Source organism: Lampris incognitus, chromosome 10 (assembly GCF_029633865.1).
Source record: "Lampris incognitus isolate fLamInc1 chromosome 10, fLamInc1.hap2, whole genome shotgun sequence".
Lineage (NCBI taxonomy): Eukaryota > Metazoa > Chordata > Actinopteri > Lampriformes > Lampridae > Lampris > Lampris incognitus.
Window position 1 is genome coordinate 37,548,291 of NC_079220.1, and position 18,632 is coordinate 37,566,922.

The following is an 18,632-nucleotide window of genomic DNA, read 5'->3' on the forward strand; positions in this document are numbered from 1 at the left end:
TGTGGATTATGCAGATCCATTCTAAGGCAAGATGTTCCTCGTGTTGGTTGATTCCCATTCTAAATGGATGGAGGTATTATTCAGTAAATACAGCGACCAGTTCATTTCAGAGTCAATGGTCTGACTCGGATGTTAGTGAGTGATAATGCAACTTGCGTTACAAGTGCTGGGTTTGTTGATTTCATGAGTAAAAATGGAATTAGACATCTGACTTCAGCCCCTTTCACCCTTCATTCAGTGGATTGGCTGAACGAGTGGTTTAGACATTCAAAGAGGGGATGAAGAAGACGCAAGAAGGAAGGGAGAGCTTTAGAAATAAAAGTGTCCAGATTCCTGTGTAGTTACGGAATCACTGTGATCACTTTGTCCCTAGCAGAGATACTGAAGCCTAGGTCTCCCGTTGACCTGTTGCTCCCGGACTTGAAATCCAAAATAGAAAAGAAACAGTGGACACAAAAAGTGAATCATGACACAAATAACTAAGCTCAGAAGTTTTGTACCTGGTCAAGTTTTTACTAAAAAATAGGGCTATGATCCCAAATGGATGCATGCAACCATTGAGAACTGCACAGGTCCACTGTCATACACAGTTCTCAATGGGAATGGACAGATTCTGAGGAGACACGTTGATCAGATCAGGAGACAGGAGCTCAGCGAGATTTCTGAAATAGATCTCAGCACACCCAAGGACGTGGGTTTCCAATCCCCTGTGGAGCCAGAACAAGTGCAGCCCCGTCAAATCAGTGTCTCTGACCCTCTAACAACCCCTGTGGATGACTCTGAGAGTGGCCCACGTACAGTGGTGCTTGAAAGTTTGTGAACCCTTTAAAATTTTCTATATTTCTGCATAAATATGACCTAAAACATCATCAGATTTTCACCCAAGTCCTAAAAGTAGGTAGAGAACCCACCTAAACAAATGAGACAGAAATATTATACTTGGTCATTTATTTATTGAGGGAAATGATCCAATATTACATATCTGAGTGGCAAAAGTATGTGAACCTCTAGGATTAGCAGTTAATTTGAAGGTGAAATTAGACTTGGGTGTTTTCAATCAATGAGATGACAATCAGGTGTGAGTGGGAGCCCTGTTGTTATTTAAAGAACAGGGCTCTATCAATGTCTGATCTTCACAACATGTTTGTGGAAGTGTGTCATGGCAAGAACAAAGGAGAATTTTGAGGACCTCAGAAAAGCGTTGTTGATGCTCATCAGGCTAGGAAAGGTTCCAAAACCATCTCTAAAGAGTTTGGACTCCACCAATCCACAGTAAGACAGATTGTGTACAAATGGAGGAAATTCAAGACCATTGTTACCCTACCCAGGAGTGGTCGACCATCAAAGATCACTCCAAGAGCAAGGCCTGTAATAGTCGGCCAGGTCACAAAGGAACCCAACGTAACTTCTCCGCAACTAAAGGTATCTCTTACATTGGCATTCATGACATTGGACTCATCACATTGGACATGACTTTGGAGTCACCACATTGGACATGAACATTGTTAATGTTCATGAGTCCACCATCAGGAGAACACTGAACAACAATGGTGTGCATGGCACGGTTGCAAGGAGAAAGCCACTGCTCTCCAAAAAGAACATTGCTGCCCGTCTGCAGTTTGCTAAAGATCGTGTGGGCAAGCCAGAAGGCTGTTGGAAAAAATTTTGTGGATGGATGAGACCAAAATAGAACTTTTTGGTTTAAATGAGCAGTGTTACATTTGGAGAAAGGAAAACACTGCATTCCAGCATAAGAACCTTATCCCATCTGTGAAACATGGTGGTGGTAGTATCATGGTTTGAGCCTGTTTTGCTGTATCTGGGCCAGGACAGCTTGCCATCATTGATGGAACAATGAATTCTGAATTATAGCAGCGAATTCTTAACGAAAATGTCAGGACATCTGTCCATGAACTGAATCTCAACAGAACGTGGGTCATGCAGCAAGATAACGACCCTAAGCACACAAGTCGTTCTACCAAAAAATATTCAAATAAGAATAAAGTTAATGTTTTGGAATGACCAAGTCAAAGTCCTGACCTTAATCCAATCAAAATGTTGTGGAAGGACCTGAAGTGAGCAGTTCATGTGAGGAACCCACCAACATCCCAGAGTTGAAGCTGTTCTGTACGGAGGAATGGGCTAAAATTCCTCCAAGCCGATGTGCAGGACTGATCAAGTTACCAGAAATGTTTAGTTGCAGTTATAACTGCACGGGGGGGGGGGGGGTCACACCAGATACTGAAAGCAAAGTTTGACATACTTTAGCCACTCATAGATATGTAATATTGAATAATTTTCCTCAATAAATAAATGACCAAGTATGATATTTTTGTGTTGTTTAATTGGGTTCTCTTCATCTACTTTTAAGACTTGTGTGAAAATCTGATGATGTTTTAGGTCATATTTATACTGAAATATAGAAAATTCTAAAGGGTTCACAAACTTTCAAGCACCACAGTAAGCTGGAGAGTGAGTCCCCACCTGTATTACAGGAAACCATCCCTGAGGCACTCTACCAGAGAGAGACGCCAACCTGACTACTATAGGCCCAATCTTTGGGGTCAAGATGTTAAGTGTTGGCTGCAGACCTGAGAAGGGGGGATGTACTATCCTGAGACATTATAATATGACTTACCTAGAGGGAGCTCTAGACTCCAGGTGTTTTACCTGTCCAGGTAGTCTATATAAGGAAGATGGGGGTGTCTGTTCTCTCTCATTTTGTTTGTTGAAGCTGCCAAAGATAAGTAAAGCTAAAGAAAAACTACTTCTGGAGTCCTTTGTCCTCACTGATGTTTTATTTTATTTTTTTGATACACTATGTTATAGTTTGTTTTTTTTTGTTTGTTTTGTCTACATTGTGATGGTGGTTGTGTAGCTCGGGCCCTGGACTGTTCCGGTGGCGTCTGGACACTGCTTAGCGTCCTCCTCGTCATATTCTTCACATATTTTATAATTCCATTATAATTCTGTTATCCTCTTTCAATACTGCATTCTGCACATTGTGTAAACACAACATCCATTGCACGTCTGTCTGTCTTGGGGAGAGATCCCTCCTCTGTTGCTCTCCCTGAGGTTTCTTCCTAATTTTTTTTTCCCTGTTAAAGGTTTTTTTTTTTTTAGGGGTTTGTTCCTTTTCTGATACAAGAGTCTAAGGACAGTTTGATGTTTTGCTGTAAAGCCCCCTGAGGCAAATTTGTAATTTGTGATACTAGGCTATACAAATAAAATTTACTTGACTATACAAATAAACTTGATTTAAATATTAAAGCATACCTAATCATTGTTGCTGACTATGTGCATCATTTTATGGCCAGTCTACCTGTTTTTCCAATGGCTGCCTCCAGCAGAATAACTCACCATGTGACAAAGGATAACACCCCCCGCTCTGTGCCCTAGCTTTTGTTTTCTTTATGTCATGTCTGTCTATTGTCTGGTCTTTTATTTTGAAAGTTTCACCTCTCCTCTTGTTTCAGAAACTTCACTTCCTGCCCCAGTGTCTGTGTCCTCCTGCATGATTACTTTCCCCGCCCTGATTGGATTCATCTGTGCCTTGTTGCCTCCAGTGTATTTAGTCTCTGTGCTCCCCTCTCTCTGTGCCAGTTTGTTTTGTGCCTAGTGTCAACTCGTGCCAGCTTTTCTTTAGCGTTTTTTGCCTAACCCTTTTCGATCATCTGTTTCGATTATTGGATTTGAGTACCTTGCTTTGTCCCTGGACCTTGCCTTCACCTACTCCTTTGGTATTGTTTGCTTGGATTACTGGACTGCCTTTTCTGCGTACCGAACCCTGCTTTTCAGTAAAGACTACTTTTGAACTCTGACCTCGTCTTGTGTCGTGCTATTGAGTCCTCTGCCTAGTGTGTGTCACAAAGGAGGCATTATCTCAAGCAGGTTCTACAAATATTAAAGTGAATTCAGTGTACTCCAACGGCCTGCACACTCCTGAGATCTCAGTCCAATAGAGCACCTTTGGGATGAGGAGGAATGAGAGGTTTGCGACATGAATGTGAGGCTGATAAATCTGCAGAGACCGTGTAACGCTATCAAGTCTGCATGTACCAAAATCGTTATAAAACATTTGACATGTTTCCAGTACCTTGTTGAATCAATGCTGCAAAGAATTCAGGCTGTCCTGGAGACAAAAGGGTTCCAACCCTGTACTAGATAAGTGTACCTAATAAAGTGGCCTCTCAGTGTATATTCAAATAATTTGAGTGACACAAAGTGGCAACAAAATTTGTATTTGTAGTGTTAGATAATAGGGAAAAAAACCCCACAAAATTTGTAAAACCAATCACATTGCACATCACTGTGCACAGTGAAAAACACCATGGTACAAGATTAATTGTTTGCAAATTCCATGATATCAGTGACTCACAAATGCAATTTCACCATTTAATATCATGCAAGCTCTGATAAATAAGTGCTGACTGTCAAAGAATAACACTTTAGTGCAGACACTTTTAAAATTGTATATCTTACAATGCGTAATTATAGGGTTACAAAAAAAAAGATAGTGGTTGAAAATAATTTTGGACAACCCCTTGTTTAAATGGCTTTGCATAGTATGTTCAACTTTCCTCTAATGTGCTGTGTACTGGTAGCTCAGTCTGAGATAGTTGGAGACTGTGGTCTTATTTTATGGATGAGAAAACACAGTGAGAACATACTCTTGTGTATATGTGTAATGTACCTTTAAATTTTGTTCAGGAGTAGTTTGGTAAACTGAAGCCTCCACATTGTTTAACTTCATTATATAAGAGTTAGTCAGTTAGTTGTAGTATCCTGTGTGTAGTTACTCCTCCTTCTTTTTGGAATTAAAAAATCTTAGTTCCTTGGCCAATGTAATGGCATCTTGATGTAGGTTGCGGTTCAGAATGACTGAGCCACAGCTCAGAGCCCCGGCAAGAGCACCAGCAAAGCCGCACACAAACACATCCTGGCCTGTAATCCAAAAACATGTTACCAATATGATAAATATTTATTTAGTATGGTCAAGAAATTTGATAATAGTGTCATTAGATGTAACAAGTGCATAAACATACTGACCTGTGAGGTAGAGGTTCTTCAGTGGAGTCTGCGGTCTCACAGTAGCATTGAGTTCAGCACTGAAGCGTTCAATACCATGGTCAGCTCCGTAGATCTCACCTTTGGGGGCTCCAATGTAGTGGGTGTTTGTGATGGGTGTTCCAGCATCAATGTACTCAATCTACAAGCACACAGGCAGAAAAACAGGACATCTACATTGTGATGGAAGTAGTTGTAATTTTTAAGTATCATATAGCTTGACATGACCTGAAAATTAATAACCCTGACGTAAGCATTATTACATCTGCTGTGCTGAACACAGTTATGAGTTAGAGCTGGCTCTTTACCTTATCCCTGGTAATTTTGGGGAAGACATCCATCACCACTTCCAGAATAGAGTCAATGAATATCTGTTTCAGCTCTTTGTAGTCAGGACCTCTATTGGTCACTTTAGCATCCTTCCACTCTTCAAACCACTTGTAGTTGGCAAAGCTGACCAGACTGAGTGTGGACAAGCCTGAGAAAATTGAAAAACAGGAAACGGGTTGAGTTTGGTTGCCAACCTTAGTAAATTGGATAAAATACTATGCCTTTAAAGGACCAAGGTCAACCTACTTTGTTTCTTACTACTACTACTACTACTATTTTTGGCTGCTGCCGTTAGGGGTAGCCACATCAATAAAAGGAAAACGACTTGTATAGTTTCTTTCATTTCAACGCAAACATCTCTCTCTCTCTCTCTCTCTCTCTCTCTCTCTCTCTCTCTCTCTCTCTTTCTCTCTCTCTCTCTCTCTCTCTCTCTCTCTCTCTCTCTCTCTCTCTCTCTCTCTCTCTCTCTCTCTCTCTCTCTCTCTCTCTCTCCCCCCCGAGTGGATGGGGGCATGACTGAGCGAGCAGAGCGTGTGAGCGTTTGTTGTGATCTCTATGGAGTGAGTGACTTTCAAACTTTTTCTATCTTTATCTTTTTTGTAAATGTTGTAACTAGTGTGTATTGTAGGGTTTGCTTGTTTGTTTGGTGTGTATACTGGGAGTTTTTAGGGGGGTTGTGTGTGTGTGTGTGTGTGTGTGTGTGTGTGTGTGTGTGTGTGTGTGTGTGTGTGTGTGTGTGTGTGTTTGTAGTCGGCCGGCCAGTGTATGCTGGTCGGCGTGCTAGTCACCGGCATGGATCTGTCCAAACTGATCAGGAAGCACGGCATGATCATGCCGGCTTTCCCTTGCTTAGTGGAGGACTGCTCTGGCCGTGGGCCAGGTTGTGGGTTACAACAGCATTAAGTCCGCTGCTCGGATGAACAACGTGGTGGTCATCTTTGTAGACGGCGTTGAAAAGGTAAACGCGGTGGTGGAGAATGGAATTGTGGTGAACGATACATTCGTATCTGTTCTGCCCCTCACCACACCGGTGAAAAAAGTGACTTTGTCAAATAATCCTCTGTTCATTAGAGATGAAGTGTTGACACAGGCGTTACCTCGGCACGGAAAACTAGTCTCCCAAATAAGGAAAGTTCTCTCAGGCTGCAAGTCTCCTCATTTAAAACGTATAGTGTCACACAGAAGGCAGTTACACATGATCCTGAACAACAGGAGTGAGGAGCTGAACTTAACCTTCAAACTAAGAGTGGATGACTTTGACTATGTTATTTTTGTAACATCCAACAATATGAGATGTTTTAATTCTGGTAGAGAGGGACATCTCATCAGAGCATGTCCAGAAAAAAAACTCTACTACATCAGGACAGAGTGGTTCTGACAAGGCACCTGCTGGAAGAGGGGAAACTGAGCAACAGAACTAGAATGAGACGGGGACAATGAGACAAGACGGCCAGGAAAATGTAGTGGGACAGGAGAAGAAAGGCAAAGTACAGCACGACAGTCAGGTGAGGGAGGGAGGGCGGGAGGAGACAGGTGAAGTACAGCAAGACAGTCAGGTGGGTGAGGAAGGACAGGAGAAGGAAGGTGAAGGACAGGTGGCTGCAAAACGAGAGGAAGACTGTGTAAGTGAATGTGCTGCAGAGGATGTAGTGCTGAGAGGACGTGAAAGTAAGATGAAAGATGAGGCCATAAGAGTGACACAACTGAAAAGGAAATCTAAAAGTAACAGTGGAAATTCACAGGCAAAGAAAGGGATAGCAAGTAAGACCAGAGGAAAGAGAGCAGCACAACAGATAGATACAGAGTGTGAATTCAGTATGGAGGAGGACTCTGCTAATGATAGGGAGGGTGAATTTTCTGACTGTGATGTGGCTGCTAGTCGTAGAACCAAAAGAGCTTACAGTGTTAGTAATATCAAACTGTTCTTATAGAAAACTAAGAACCTCAAGAGAGTAAAAATTGAGGATTACTTCTCTGACAAAGAGCTGTTCGCTAGCTCTGCAAAGCTACAGATGAGCAGTAGAGGGAGAAGAGGTTTCACTGAACAGGAGGTGTATAGACTGAAGAAAATTGTTCAGAGAATCAGACAAGAGTTAGATAATGGCGATGATGATGAATAAGATCTTACACCCTGAATGTAAGTCTGTGTTGTTGTTATATGTGCTTTTAATATTTGTTTGCAATGAGTCACTTTAACATCAGTACGCTGAACATTAACAGGGCAAGAGATGCAACAAAAAGGTCTCTACTGCACGAGCTGATGAGACTTAAAAACTGATGTGATGTTTGTACAAGAGACTCACAGTGACAGTTTTAATGAGTCTGATTGGTAGAGGGAATGGGGTGGAGAGGTGGTGCTGAGTCACAAGGGCACAGCAAGTGGGGGAGTGGGCATTCTCTTCTCAAAGAACTTTGCACCAGCATCATTTGAGGTAGAGAAGGTGGTGGAGGGCAGACTGAGTGTGGACAAGCCTGAGAAAATTGAAAAACAGGAAACGGGTTGAGTTTGGTTGCCAACCTTAGTAAATTGGATAAAATGCTATGCCTTTAAAGGACCAAGGTCAACCTGCTTTGTTTCTTACTACTACTACTACTACTATTTAGACTGGTGGTAGTGACGGCAACATTTGAACATTGTAATATAGTTTTTATGAATGTGTATGCGCCTACAGTAGGACCCAACAGAGTACACTTTTTACAAGTTCTAAGCACCATTTTAAGTAAAGTAAATGTTGAGGATTTTTTTTTATTTTTAGGAGGAGAGTTTAATTGTATTGAAAATGACTGTACTGACAGAAATTTAGAACCTCATGGTGCATCACAGCGTGCACTGAGACAACTACTGGAAACAAGATTTAATAGATGTGTGGAGAAGGATGAATGGTGGTAAAAGACTATATACTTGGGCTCATACTAGACAGAATTTAATATCCTTAGCTAGGTTAGACCGGTTTTATTGTTTTAAACATCATTTTAACATTTTCAAATGGTGCAGAATTGTTCCTGTTGGTTTTAGTGATCACTATGTAGTCACCTGTAATGTCTTAAGCACTAATTTAAAGCCTAAAAGGGCATATTGGCATTTTAACACAGCTTTGTTATGTGATACTAATTTTAAGGATGTGTTTAAAAAAATTGGAGAGGTTTTAAGAGCAGAAAAGAAGATTTTACATCTCTGTCAGTAGTACACTCTAAATATCACACAGGACATTATCAGATCTATGTGAGATCTAAAGACTGAAATTGTGGAACTGCAGAGTTTAGTATAATCCACCGGAAACAGAGATCATACTGAATATCTCAAGTCTAAAACATCTGCTCTTACAGACCTACTAGGCACTAAGGCTCGGGGGTACTGGTCTGGTCACATTTTCAGAGTGCAGCGCTGATGGATGCACCATCCAAGTTTTTCTTTGGCTTGGAGAAGAAGAACAGGCAAAGCAAGTTTACTCATGCTCTGCTTTCTGCTACAGGACAGGAACTCAGAGACTCTAATGCAATACGGAGGTGAGCAGTGTGTTTTTACTCTGAGCTTTACAGCAGTATTGAGAAGACAAAGAACTGTTTAGATACTTTTGTGAAAATTTGCCCAAAGTCCCAGAAGAAATCAATGTGGCGTTGGGAGAACCAGTGGTTCTGCAAGAACTTTTCACAGCCCTGCAGGACATGGAAGGGGAAAAGGCCCCTGGCATTGATGGGATTCCAGTGGAGTTTTATAAAGAGTTCTGGAGGGAGACAGGTGAAGAGCTTTTAATAGTTTTTATTGAGAGTTTTAAAGACATGTTGCTACCGCTAAGCTGCAGGAGAGCAGTAATTACTCTCTTACCAAAGAAAGGAGATCTACAAGAGATTAAAAACTGGTGTCCTGTGTCTCTTTGTACAGATTATAAAATCCTTTCCAAAGCGCTGGCAAACAGACTGAGAGAGGTGATGGACTCAGTAATTCACCAAGATCAGACTTGGTAGGTCTATTCTGGACAATGTGTCCTTAATTTGAGATATCCTGAAAATCTCTAGTTCTTTGGGCTTTGATACTGGTTTCACTTCTCTGGACCAGGAAAAAGCCTTTGACCGGGTTAAGCACCATTACCTCTGGAAGACTTTGGAAAATGTTGGTCTCAGCTCAGGCCTTATAGCCATGATCGAGGTTTTGTACCAGGACATTGAGAGTGTACTGAAAATTAATGGAGGTCTAAGTGCCCCTTTTAAAGTGTGTAAGGGGGTAAAATAGGGCTGTTCACTCTCAAGGATGTATTCTTTGTCTATTGAACCCATGTTATGTAAAGTAAGGGGTAGTATTGAAGGTCTGTTTTTAAAGGATTTTAACAAAAGACATTTTATCGCTTATGCAGATGATATTATTTTTGTCAAGAACCTGGAAGAGATAACTGGAGGGAATTGTTGAAGATTTTGGAGCCATATCAGCTGCGAAGGTCAATCGGAAAACGAGTAAAGCACTGGCAGTGGGGAGTTGGAGGAGGGGTCTACACACTCTGCCAGCAGAGTTGACATGGAAGAAGGATGGTTTCAAATATCAGGGGGTGTACCTTGGCATGGTCCAGTAGAACTGGGTGGGTGTGGTAGAGAGAATAGAAGGAAGGTTAAACCAATGGAAATGGCTGAAGCCACAAATGTCCTTTAGAGGCAGGGCACTAGTCATTAACAACCTGATAGCTTCTGCTCTGTGGAATAGGTTGGCCTGCATGGAGCCACCTAAAGGCCTAACACAAAAAATAAAAGCCATCTTAGTGGATTTTTTTCTGGGACAAGCTACACTGAGTGTCCCAGAGTGTGTTGGTCTTACCGAAAGAAGAGGCGGATAAGGTCTAATACACATAGAGAAAGCAGAATAGCTATTTTCAGATTACAGTTTGTACAGAGATTTTACAGGTCTAAAAGATGACTGAGGCACTGAGGCAAACTTGTAATTTGTAATATTGGGCTATACAAATAAAATTGACTTGACTTGATTTAAAAGATGTTGTTTGGAGAGATTTGACAAGCAGCATCTTGAGGAGGACAACTGGTCTGGGTTTAGACACTGCATTGTTTTTAATGCAATTAAGTTTTTTAAAACTATGTGAATTACCTCCTTTTTATCAAGCACTTTTTAAGACATGACATTTATTTAAATGGAAGAGATTGGAGCCTACAAGCTCTTTGCATTGGTTATTGGAAGAGCTTCTTATTAATGGGGCCAGAATGGATGTTCAGGACAGCACAACACCAGGTCTCACCAGCATGCTATGCACCACTGGAGCAGTCACTCTGAGGAGAATAGTGGATGTAGCTGGTCCTGGACTGACCAACACCCAGGCTGTGACTTCTCTTCTTGGGCAGAGATCTATTCAACGGATGAGGAACATTTTAAATATGTGGATTGAGAGACTGACAGGAGGAGTTAATGATGCTGCAGGAGTACAGTGGTGGGATTGACACTCCTGATGATAATGATCCTTTTCTGCAGCTGTTTTTTTTTTTTTTTCAAATCTGGATGGATTCTCAGGACCCCTATTAAACATAATGGACTGCAAATATGTGAACTTATACACAGTTAAAGGAAAAACTGTATATAATTGTTGCATGAAAGCTCTGAACAAAAGTAAACTGGGTGGGAGAGTTGATACAGTGTGGAGACAAGAACTAGATGTGGGCAGTGGGGTGAAACTAGTATGGATGGTTTTATGTAAACCACCTCTAAAGAAAAGGGCCGGTGATTTACAATGGAGACTTCTCCATGGTGTCATTGCAGTGAATAGTTTTATCTCTGTGATCAACCCCACAGTTTCAAGTAAATGTCCATTTTGTGGTGAAGTAGAGACTGTTTTTCATTGTTTTTACAGACGCAAAAGACTCTGCAACCTTTTTAATGCACTGAAGAATGGATTTAGACGGTTTGGTGAGAGGTGGTCTAAGATAGTCTTAATTTTGGGAGTTGGCTACAAAAAAATCTGACGCCTCCAAGTGGCAACTACTAAATCTGGTAGTAGGGGAGGCCAAACTGTCCATCTACAGTAGCAGGAAGAACAGAGTGGAGAACAAGACAAGACAGGAAATACTTCCTGTTTTCACCTCATTGGTGAAAGCCTGAGTCTGGGTTGATTTTAGAATCTTCAAAGGAATGAGTAACATGGGTGATTTTATCAAAAAGTGGTGCTATATGCAGTTGCCCACTGGGGCCCGGGGTTCGCGCCCCGGTCTCGTCAGATCCGACTATGGCCGGATTCGACGAAGCAGCAATAATTGGCAACGCTGTCTTCGGGAGGGGGGCAGAGTCAGCTTGTGTTCATCATAGGAATGCGTCTCTGGGTGTGTCGGAAAAAGCAGTGGTTTGGCCTGGATTCGCCTTGTCACGTTAGTGGGGAGGCGTCTCCTTCGAGACTGCCGGCTGGAGAGATGCAGTTGGCGAACGCATGCAGTACGAGGGTGGATGTCTGAACTAAAATAGGGATCGATTGGCCACTAAATTAGGAGAAAATAAATACATTTTAAAAAAAAAAGTGGTGCTATAATGATGCAATATATTCTGTGGCAGGTGAAGACTTAAAATACCATTTTTAAGTAAGTGATGAAATTGTGTTTTTAACTGTGCTGTACAGTAATTTTTTTGTCATGGAAAAAAAGTGTTAGGATTTTATCAGTCTTTTTTAATAAATGCTTTTAAAAAATTCAAAAAAATCTCTCTCTCTCTCTCTCTGCGCCATGGTTGGTGCTAGAGTGAGAAATGAGAACACGCTGTCTCTCGGAGTGAGATGAATGATTGTAATAGATGTGTTCTTTGATAGCCTAATTTTCATACAGATTAGGAAATATTCATACTGGTTTAAGTAAACAATTTGATGGAATTTTTTCAACTTTGCTGAGTAAGAGTTTTCTGACCAAAATCCAAAGTATTTCCAAATGGGGCTTTTTAGATGGTTCTGAGTGAAAAATCACTCTCTCTGATGCAGAGTTTGGATGTGAATGCTCTGCCATCTTTACCACACGGTTGTTTAAGTATTTTTGCTCGTTTCAGCTTGACCTAAATTTCCTTTTCAACCAATGAAAGTGATGTTGTGTGACTCCTGACCGTCATGCAGCCTATTTAGTGCAGCAGCTAAGAGCCTTGAGACAATTTGTGGGGCAGACAGCTGCAGTATGCTGCTTTTTTTCAGAAATGAATATTAATTTTCACACTCACACGTCTTTTTTTTTTTTTTTTACAATTCAGTTATATATTCGAATTTGGAATATTTATTGACAGTCCTACTCCAAACCATACAACATAGCTAGTCTCACTACCATCTCCCCTTTAACTCTTGCTGGTACCCTTCTGTTGCAAATCACTCCTGACACTCTTCTCCACCCACTCCACCCTGCCTGCACTCTCTTCTTCACCTCTCTTCTGCACTCCTCATTACTTTGAACAGTTGACCCAAAGTATTTAAACTCATCCAACTTCGTCACCTCTACTCCTTGTATCCTCACCATTCCACTGTCCACCCTCTTGTATATGTATATCTATATATCTATATATCTATATATATCTATATATATCTATATCTATATATCTATATATATATACTATATATCTATATACTATATATCTATACCTGTATATCTATACTGTCCTCCCTCTTGTATATCGTACATACTATGTATTCCATCTTGCTCCTATTGACTTTCATTCCTCTTCTCTCCAGTGCATACCTCCACCTCTTCAGGCTCTCCTCAATCTGCACCCTACTCTCGCTACAGATCACAATGTCATCCACAAACATCATAGTCCACAGAGACTCCTGCCTGATCTCGTCCATCAACCTGTCCATCACCATTGCAAACAAGAAAGGGCTCAGAGCCGATCCTTGATGTAATCCCACCTCCACCTTGAACCCATCTGTCATTCCAACCACACACCTCACCACTGTCACACTTCCCTCATACATATCCTGCACCACTCCTACATACTTCTCTGCAACTCCCAACTTCCTCATACAATATGAGGGTTTCCGTGCAACGTCATCACAGAGATGCGTGTGCAACTAGGGGGCAGAAAGCAGCTACAACGCAGAGATTTTAACCAAGATAGAGCTCAGATACAGCAGAGAAGACGCGCAGTTGTTGTGCAATAAACTGCACAAACCGCCAAAAGGATAGGTGAAAAATTTTCAACATTTTCATTGTTGAACTGCTTTGGTAGCTCTCAAAAGATTATGCATCTCATAATCTTTTGAGAGCTACCAAAGCAGTTTTGCCCCCTGGCAGAGCATGCACCCAGTAATTTTTGTAAACAGTAAACCCATCTATACCACAACTCCTTGCTCAGCACCCTGTCATATGCTTTCTCTAAATCCACAAAAACATAATATAACTCCTTCTGACCTTCTCTATACTTCTCCATCAACATTCTCAAAGTAAACATCACATCTGTGGTGATCTTTCATGGCATGAAACCATACTGCTGCTCGCTGATCATCATCTCTCCTCTTAATCTAGCTTCTATTACTCTTCCTCATATCTTCATGCTGTGGCTGATCAACTTTAGACCTCTGTAGTTGCTACAGTTCTGCACATCGCCCTTATTCTTGAAAATCGGTACCAGTATACTTCTCCACTCCTCACGCATCCTCTTATTTTCTAAATTGTGTTAAACAATCTAGTTAAAAATCCCACGGCCATCTGTCCTAAACATCTCCATGCCTCCACAGGTCTGTCATCTGGACCAACCGCTGTTCCACTCTTCATCCTCTTCATAGCTGCCCTCATGTCCTCCTTGGTAATCCACCGCACTTCCTGATTCACTATCCCCACATCATCCAACCTTCTCTCTCTCTCATATTTTCTTCATTCATCCACCCCGTAAAGCATTCCTTCCACCTTCTCAACACACTCTCCTCAACTGTCAGCACATTTCCATCCCTATCCTTGATCACCCTAACATGCTACACATCCTTCCCAGATCAGTCCCTCTGTCTAGCTAATTGGAACAAGTCCTTTTCTCCTTCCTTAGTGTCTAACCTCTCATACAACTCACCATAAGCCTTTTCCTTCGCCACCTCTTTCTTCGCTTTACGCTGCATCTCCTTGTACTACTGTCTACTTTCTTCATCTCTCTGACTATCCCACTTCTTCTTTGCCAACCACTTTCTCTGTATACTTTGCTGTATTTCCTCATTCCACCAAAAAGAATCCTTGTCTTTCTTCCTTTGTCCAGATGACACACCAAGTACCTTCCTAACTGTCTCCCTCACTATTTCTGCAGTGCTTGCCCAGCCATCCGGCAACTCTTCACTACCACCCAGTGCCTGTCTTAACTCCTGCCTGAACTCCACACAACAGCCTTCCTTCTTTAACTTCCACCATTTGATCCTTGGCTGTCTTCACTCTCTTCCTCTTCTTGGTCTCCAAAGTCATTCTACAGACCACGATCCAATGCTGCCTAGCTATGTTCACCCGTCACCACCTTGCAGTCTCCAATCTCTTTCAGATTGCACCTTCTACATAAGATATAGCCCACCTGTGTGCACTTCCCTCCACTCTTGTACGTCACCATGTGTTCCTCCCTCTTCTTGAAATATGTATTCACCACAGCCATTTCCATCCTTTTGGCAAACTCCATCACCATCTGTCTTTCCACATTTCTCACCTTGACACCATACCTACCCATCAACTCCTCATCACCTCTGTTCCCTTCACCAACATGCCCATTGAAGTTACCACTCTCTGCCCCTTGGGTACCCTCTCCACCACTTCATCCATCTCACTCCAGAATTATTCTTTCTCTTTCATTCATTGTGGGGCATATGTGCTGATAACATTATTTTTTTAATTTAAGTTTTTATTGAGTTTCTTTAAGGAAAATTAATACAAATGTACAAGAGTACATGAGACCCCCCCCCAAAAAAAATCATCATCACACCTTCGATTTCCACTTTCATACTCGTCACTCTGTCCGACACTCTCTTCACCTCCAACACACTCTTGGCTACGTGCTTTGTTTCTTACTGATATAACTTATACACAGAAGCTCATGAAAAAACAAAGCATGAAGGTGAAATTATGTCTGCAAATTTAAACATTTTAATAATAATAATTGTAAACAAACTACAAAGTGCTTTACCATTAGGACAAAAAAAAAGAAAGAAAGATGGAAACATTATCAAATAAAATAAGATAAATATAGTAAAATGCAATATCAGATATTTAAGTACCTGGTGATCGTTCCTCCCATGTGGGGTCTTTAGCTGATGGAGAAGCCACAAAAAGGAGAGGTACATTTTGAGCTGACTCCTCCCTTTTACCCTTTAAATACTTTTCCACCCTGTCAAAGAAAAAAAGGTTGCATTGGTAAAAATTTCAATACAAGTTTAGACCCAAAATAATTGAAAGTAGTTGATTCCTGGAAAAAGAACAGCCCTTAGCAGTTTTTCACCAATAAAATGATGTGATATAAAAATACCCAAATGATAGTTAATTTAGTAAACTTTGAGACCACTTTCTAATACGTTGCACCTCCCTTCTTCTCCCCAATTATAATTGGCCAATTACTCCACTCTTTCGAGCTGTCCCGGTCGCTGCTCAACCCCCCTCTGCCGATCTGGGGAGGGCTGCAGACTACCACATGCCTCCCCCGATACATGGGGAGTCACCAGCTGCTTCTTTTCATCTGACAGTCAGGAGTTTCACCAGGGGGACATAGCGTGTGGGAGGATACGCTATTCCCTCCAGTTCCCCTTCGCCTCGAACAGGCGCCCCGACCGACCAGAGGGGGCGCTAGTGAAGTGACCAGGACACACCCACATCTGGCTTCCCACCTGCAGACATGGCCAATTGTGTCTGTAGGGACGCCCAACCAAGCCGGAGGTAACACAGGGATTCGAAACGGCAATCCCCATGTTGGTTGGCAACGGAATAGACCGCCACCAGTTGCACACTCTTTTGCACAAATCCATATTTCACATTACATATCCTTCGTTAATCCATCTCTCTGTAATCTACATCTTCATGTCATGACTGAAGTGGATTTTTCTATTGAAAAAAAGAATATCATTTAAGTTTCCTTTATTAATTCCCTTGGGGAAATTCGTTTACTGCAAATTAACCTATCCTAGTTGTGATCTGTGTAGCTAGGAGCAGTGGGCTGCTGCCTTGATGCTGCGCCCGTGGACCAACTCCAGTTCTTTTCTTGATCAGGGACACAGACAGGGGTATTAACCCTAACATGCATGTTTCTTTTGATGGCTGGACGAAACCGGAGCACCCAGAAAAAACCCACCACAGACACGGGGAAGAACATACAAACTCCACACAGACGACGAGCTGGGATGACCCCCAAGGTTGGACAACCCTTGGGTTTGAACCCAGGACCTTCTTGCCGTGAGGTGACAGCACTAACTACTGGGCCACCATGCCGTCCAATGTTGTTAATAATAATGTTAACAATAATGTTAATCTGGTTGGGAAATATCATAGAAAGGGAGGTGGCTTTGAATATTTTGCACAACAAGTACATTATTCTGTGGTTAAAATGTGATTCCTTATTTTAACTGTCTTAGGTGGCTTTTCTATTGCCTAAAAATTCAACTGTATTACTACTTGGAAAAAGAGAAAGAAAATACCGCATGGAACAAAGAAAGCAAGAGATTCTACCTTAAATGGAATCTAGAATATCACACCAATTCAAGATCCATCCCAACTTTGACCTATTGTACGCGATGTATAATTGTAAAAAGCAGGTTGATGATATTCTGTCAATTGCCAATATACAAGTAAGTTACGCTGAGACAATTACAACTGCAAGCTACAGAGTAGGCTGTGGTTGGTAGGCCAGTTAGTTAGCTATTACCTTTAACATAGAAGTAAGAAGATGCAATAGAGAAGACAGTGTGACATACAGTTCATCAAAATTGTTTTCGGTAAAGATCCAGTAGTTGTCTGCTTTGAGGCCCAGCTCCTCCTTTGTTCCATTCAGACCCAGAAAAATACTCAGGCCACCTTCACCATGCTTCATTAGCCTCAATTGATTCTGGATGGCTGAAGGATAGAAGTGTCACATCCAACTTTACAAAGGAGGCAAAGAAATATAATCAACACAGTCATATACATATACAGACCTGGAAGAGCGGTTGAGAAAACAGATAGATGGATTGATAGCTGGATGCACCAGTCCACTCTGGTAATAAACTATGTATACATTAAAGTAATTTAAAATAATATACTACACTGCATATACTTTTCATATTAACTATTGCTAGTTCCTCTGCAAACCCCTGCTAAGGCTCACATCCCTGCTAACCTGGCATGGCCTGGAGCTCTTTGGGTAGCAGTTTCTGGTAAGTGTTGAAAATGCCGGCATCAGAGATAACCATAGGGCTATGAATATGGATTTCCTCTTGGCCCTTCATCACACTCACACCTGAAACCACAAAAACAATAAGCAGTGAATCAACTCCTCTGCAGTGGCTGCGCGCTTTGGATGTGTATAATCAATAAAAGGCACAATCTAAACAAAGATTCATATTCACCATATGCCTCCTTGGCATCGTTGAACAAGATGCGGTTGACTGGGGCACGAACTAGAACGGCACCCCCAGCCTTCTCAATGATGGGGATCATGTGGTAGGCAATTTCACTGGCTCCACCCTTAGGGTACCAGGCACCATTCAGATAGTGGCTAACCAGCAAACTGTGCATGGAGAAACTGGTATCCTTGGGCATGTTGCCTAGAGTTTATTCAATGAACCAAAAGTATAACTGTACTTAAACAAGGACACCAAACTTACGAGACACAGCTAAAATTCAGAAAGTACAGTAACAGCAGTTGGAGCAATGACAGTGGTGCCTTGCCTACCATATGTGCCAAAGATGTAGGTGAAGACTGCCCTGAGGTCTTTATTCCACGTAAGCTCATTGACAACATCTGTCAAGCTGCGGGATGCAATTTTGAAGAAGAAAGAGAGGCGATTGGCCAGGCCGGAGTAGACCAGGAACTTGGCCAAGGGGGCGGGGCAGAGCTTCAGCATCGCCAGGAGCCAAACACCACGCGCAGCTTTCTGTAAACAGAACGCACAAACAGATGTTGACAATGTCAGGTTGGCAGAGATGGGCATGAGAACATGAAGAATAGTCTATTAGGTTTAACTTGGAGTAGCAACTGAAGGATTTTTAATAAGTAGGTAAGACAAGTGGTAAAAAGGCAGAAAACAAGGAAACATCCCATGTTAATGATGGTAAATTTACAATGATTTTCTAAAGCT

At 41.7% G+C, this 18,632-nt stretch overlaps 1 protein-coding gene across 1 annotated transcript in view; it reads right to left on the bottom strand.

Moving 5' to 3' along the window:
* Positions 1 to 4,231: 4,231 nt before the first annotated feature.
* Positions 4,232 to 18,632, bottom strand: part of LOC130119453 (all-trans-retinol 13,14-reductase-like) — a 39,468-nt gene continuing 25,067 nt past the window's right edge. The window contains exons 4-11 of the mRNA XM_056287956.1: positions 18,227 to 18,428; positions 17,901 to 18,098; positions 17,672 to 17,791; positions 17,271 to 17,409; positions 15,588 to 15,697; positions 5,376 to 5,545; positions 5,050 to 5,209; positions 4,232 to 4,944 (exon numbers count right to left, since the gene is read on the bottom strand). Of these exons, the coding sequence (XP_056143931.1) occupies positions 4,796 to 4,944; positions 5,050 to 5,209; positions 5,376 to 5,545; positions 15,588 to 15,697; positions 17,271 to 17,409; positions 17,672 to 17,791; positions 17,901 to 18,098; positions 18,227 to 18,428 (1,248 nt within the window). The 3' untranslated portion in view covers positions 4,232 to 4,795. The remainder of the gene's footprint in view (positions 4,945 to 5,049; positions 5,210 to 5,375; positions 5,546 to 15,587; positions 15,698 to 17,270; positions 17,410 to 17,671; positions 17,792 to 17,900; positions 18,099 to 18,226; positions 18,429 to 18,632) is intronic.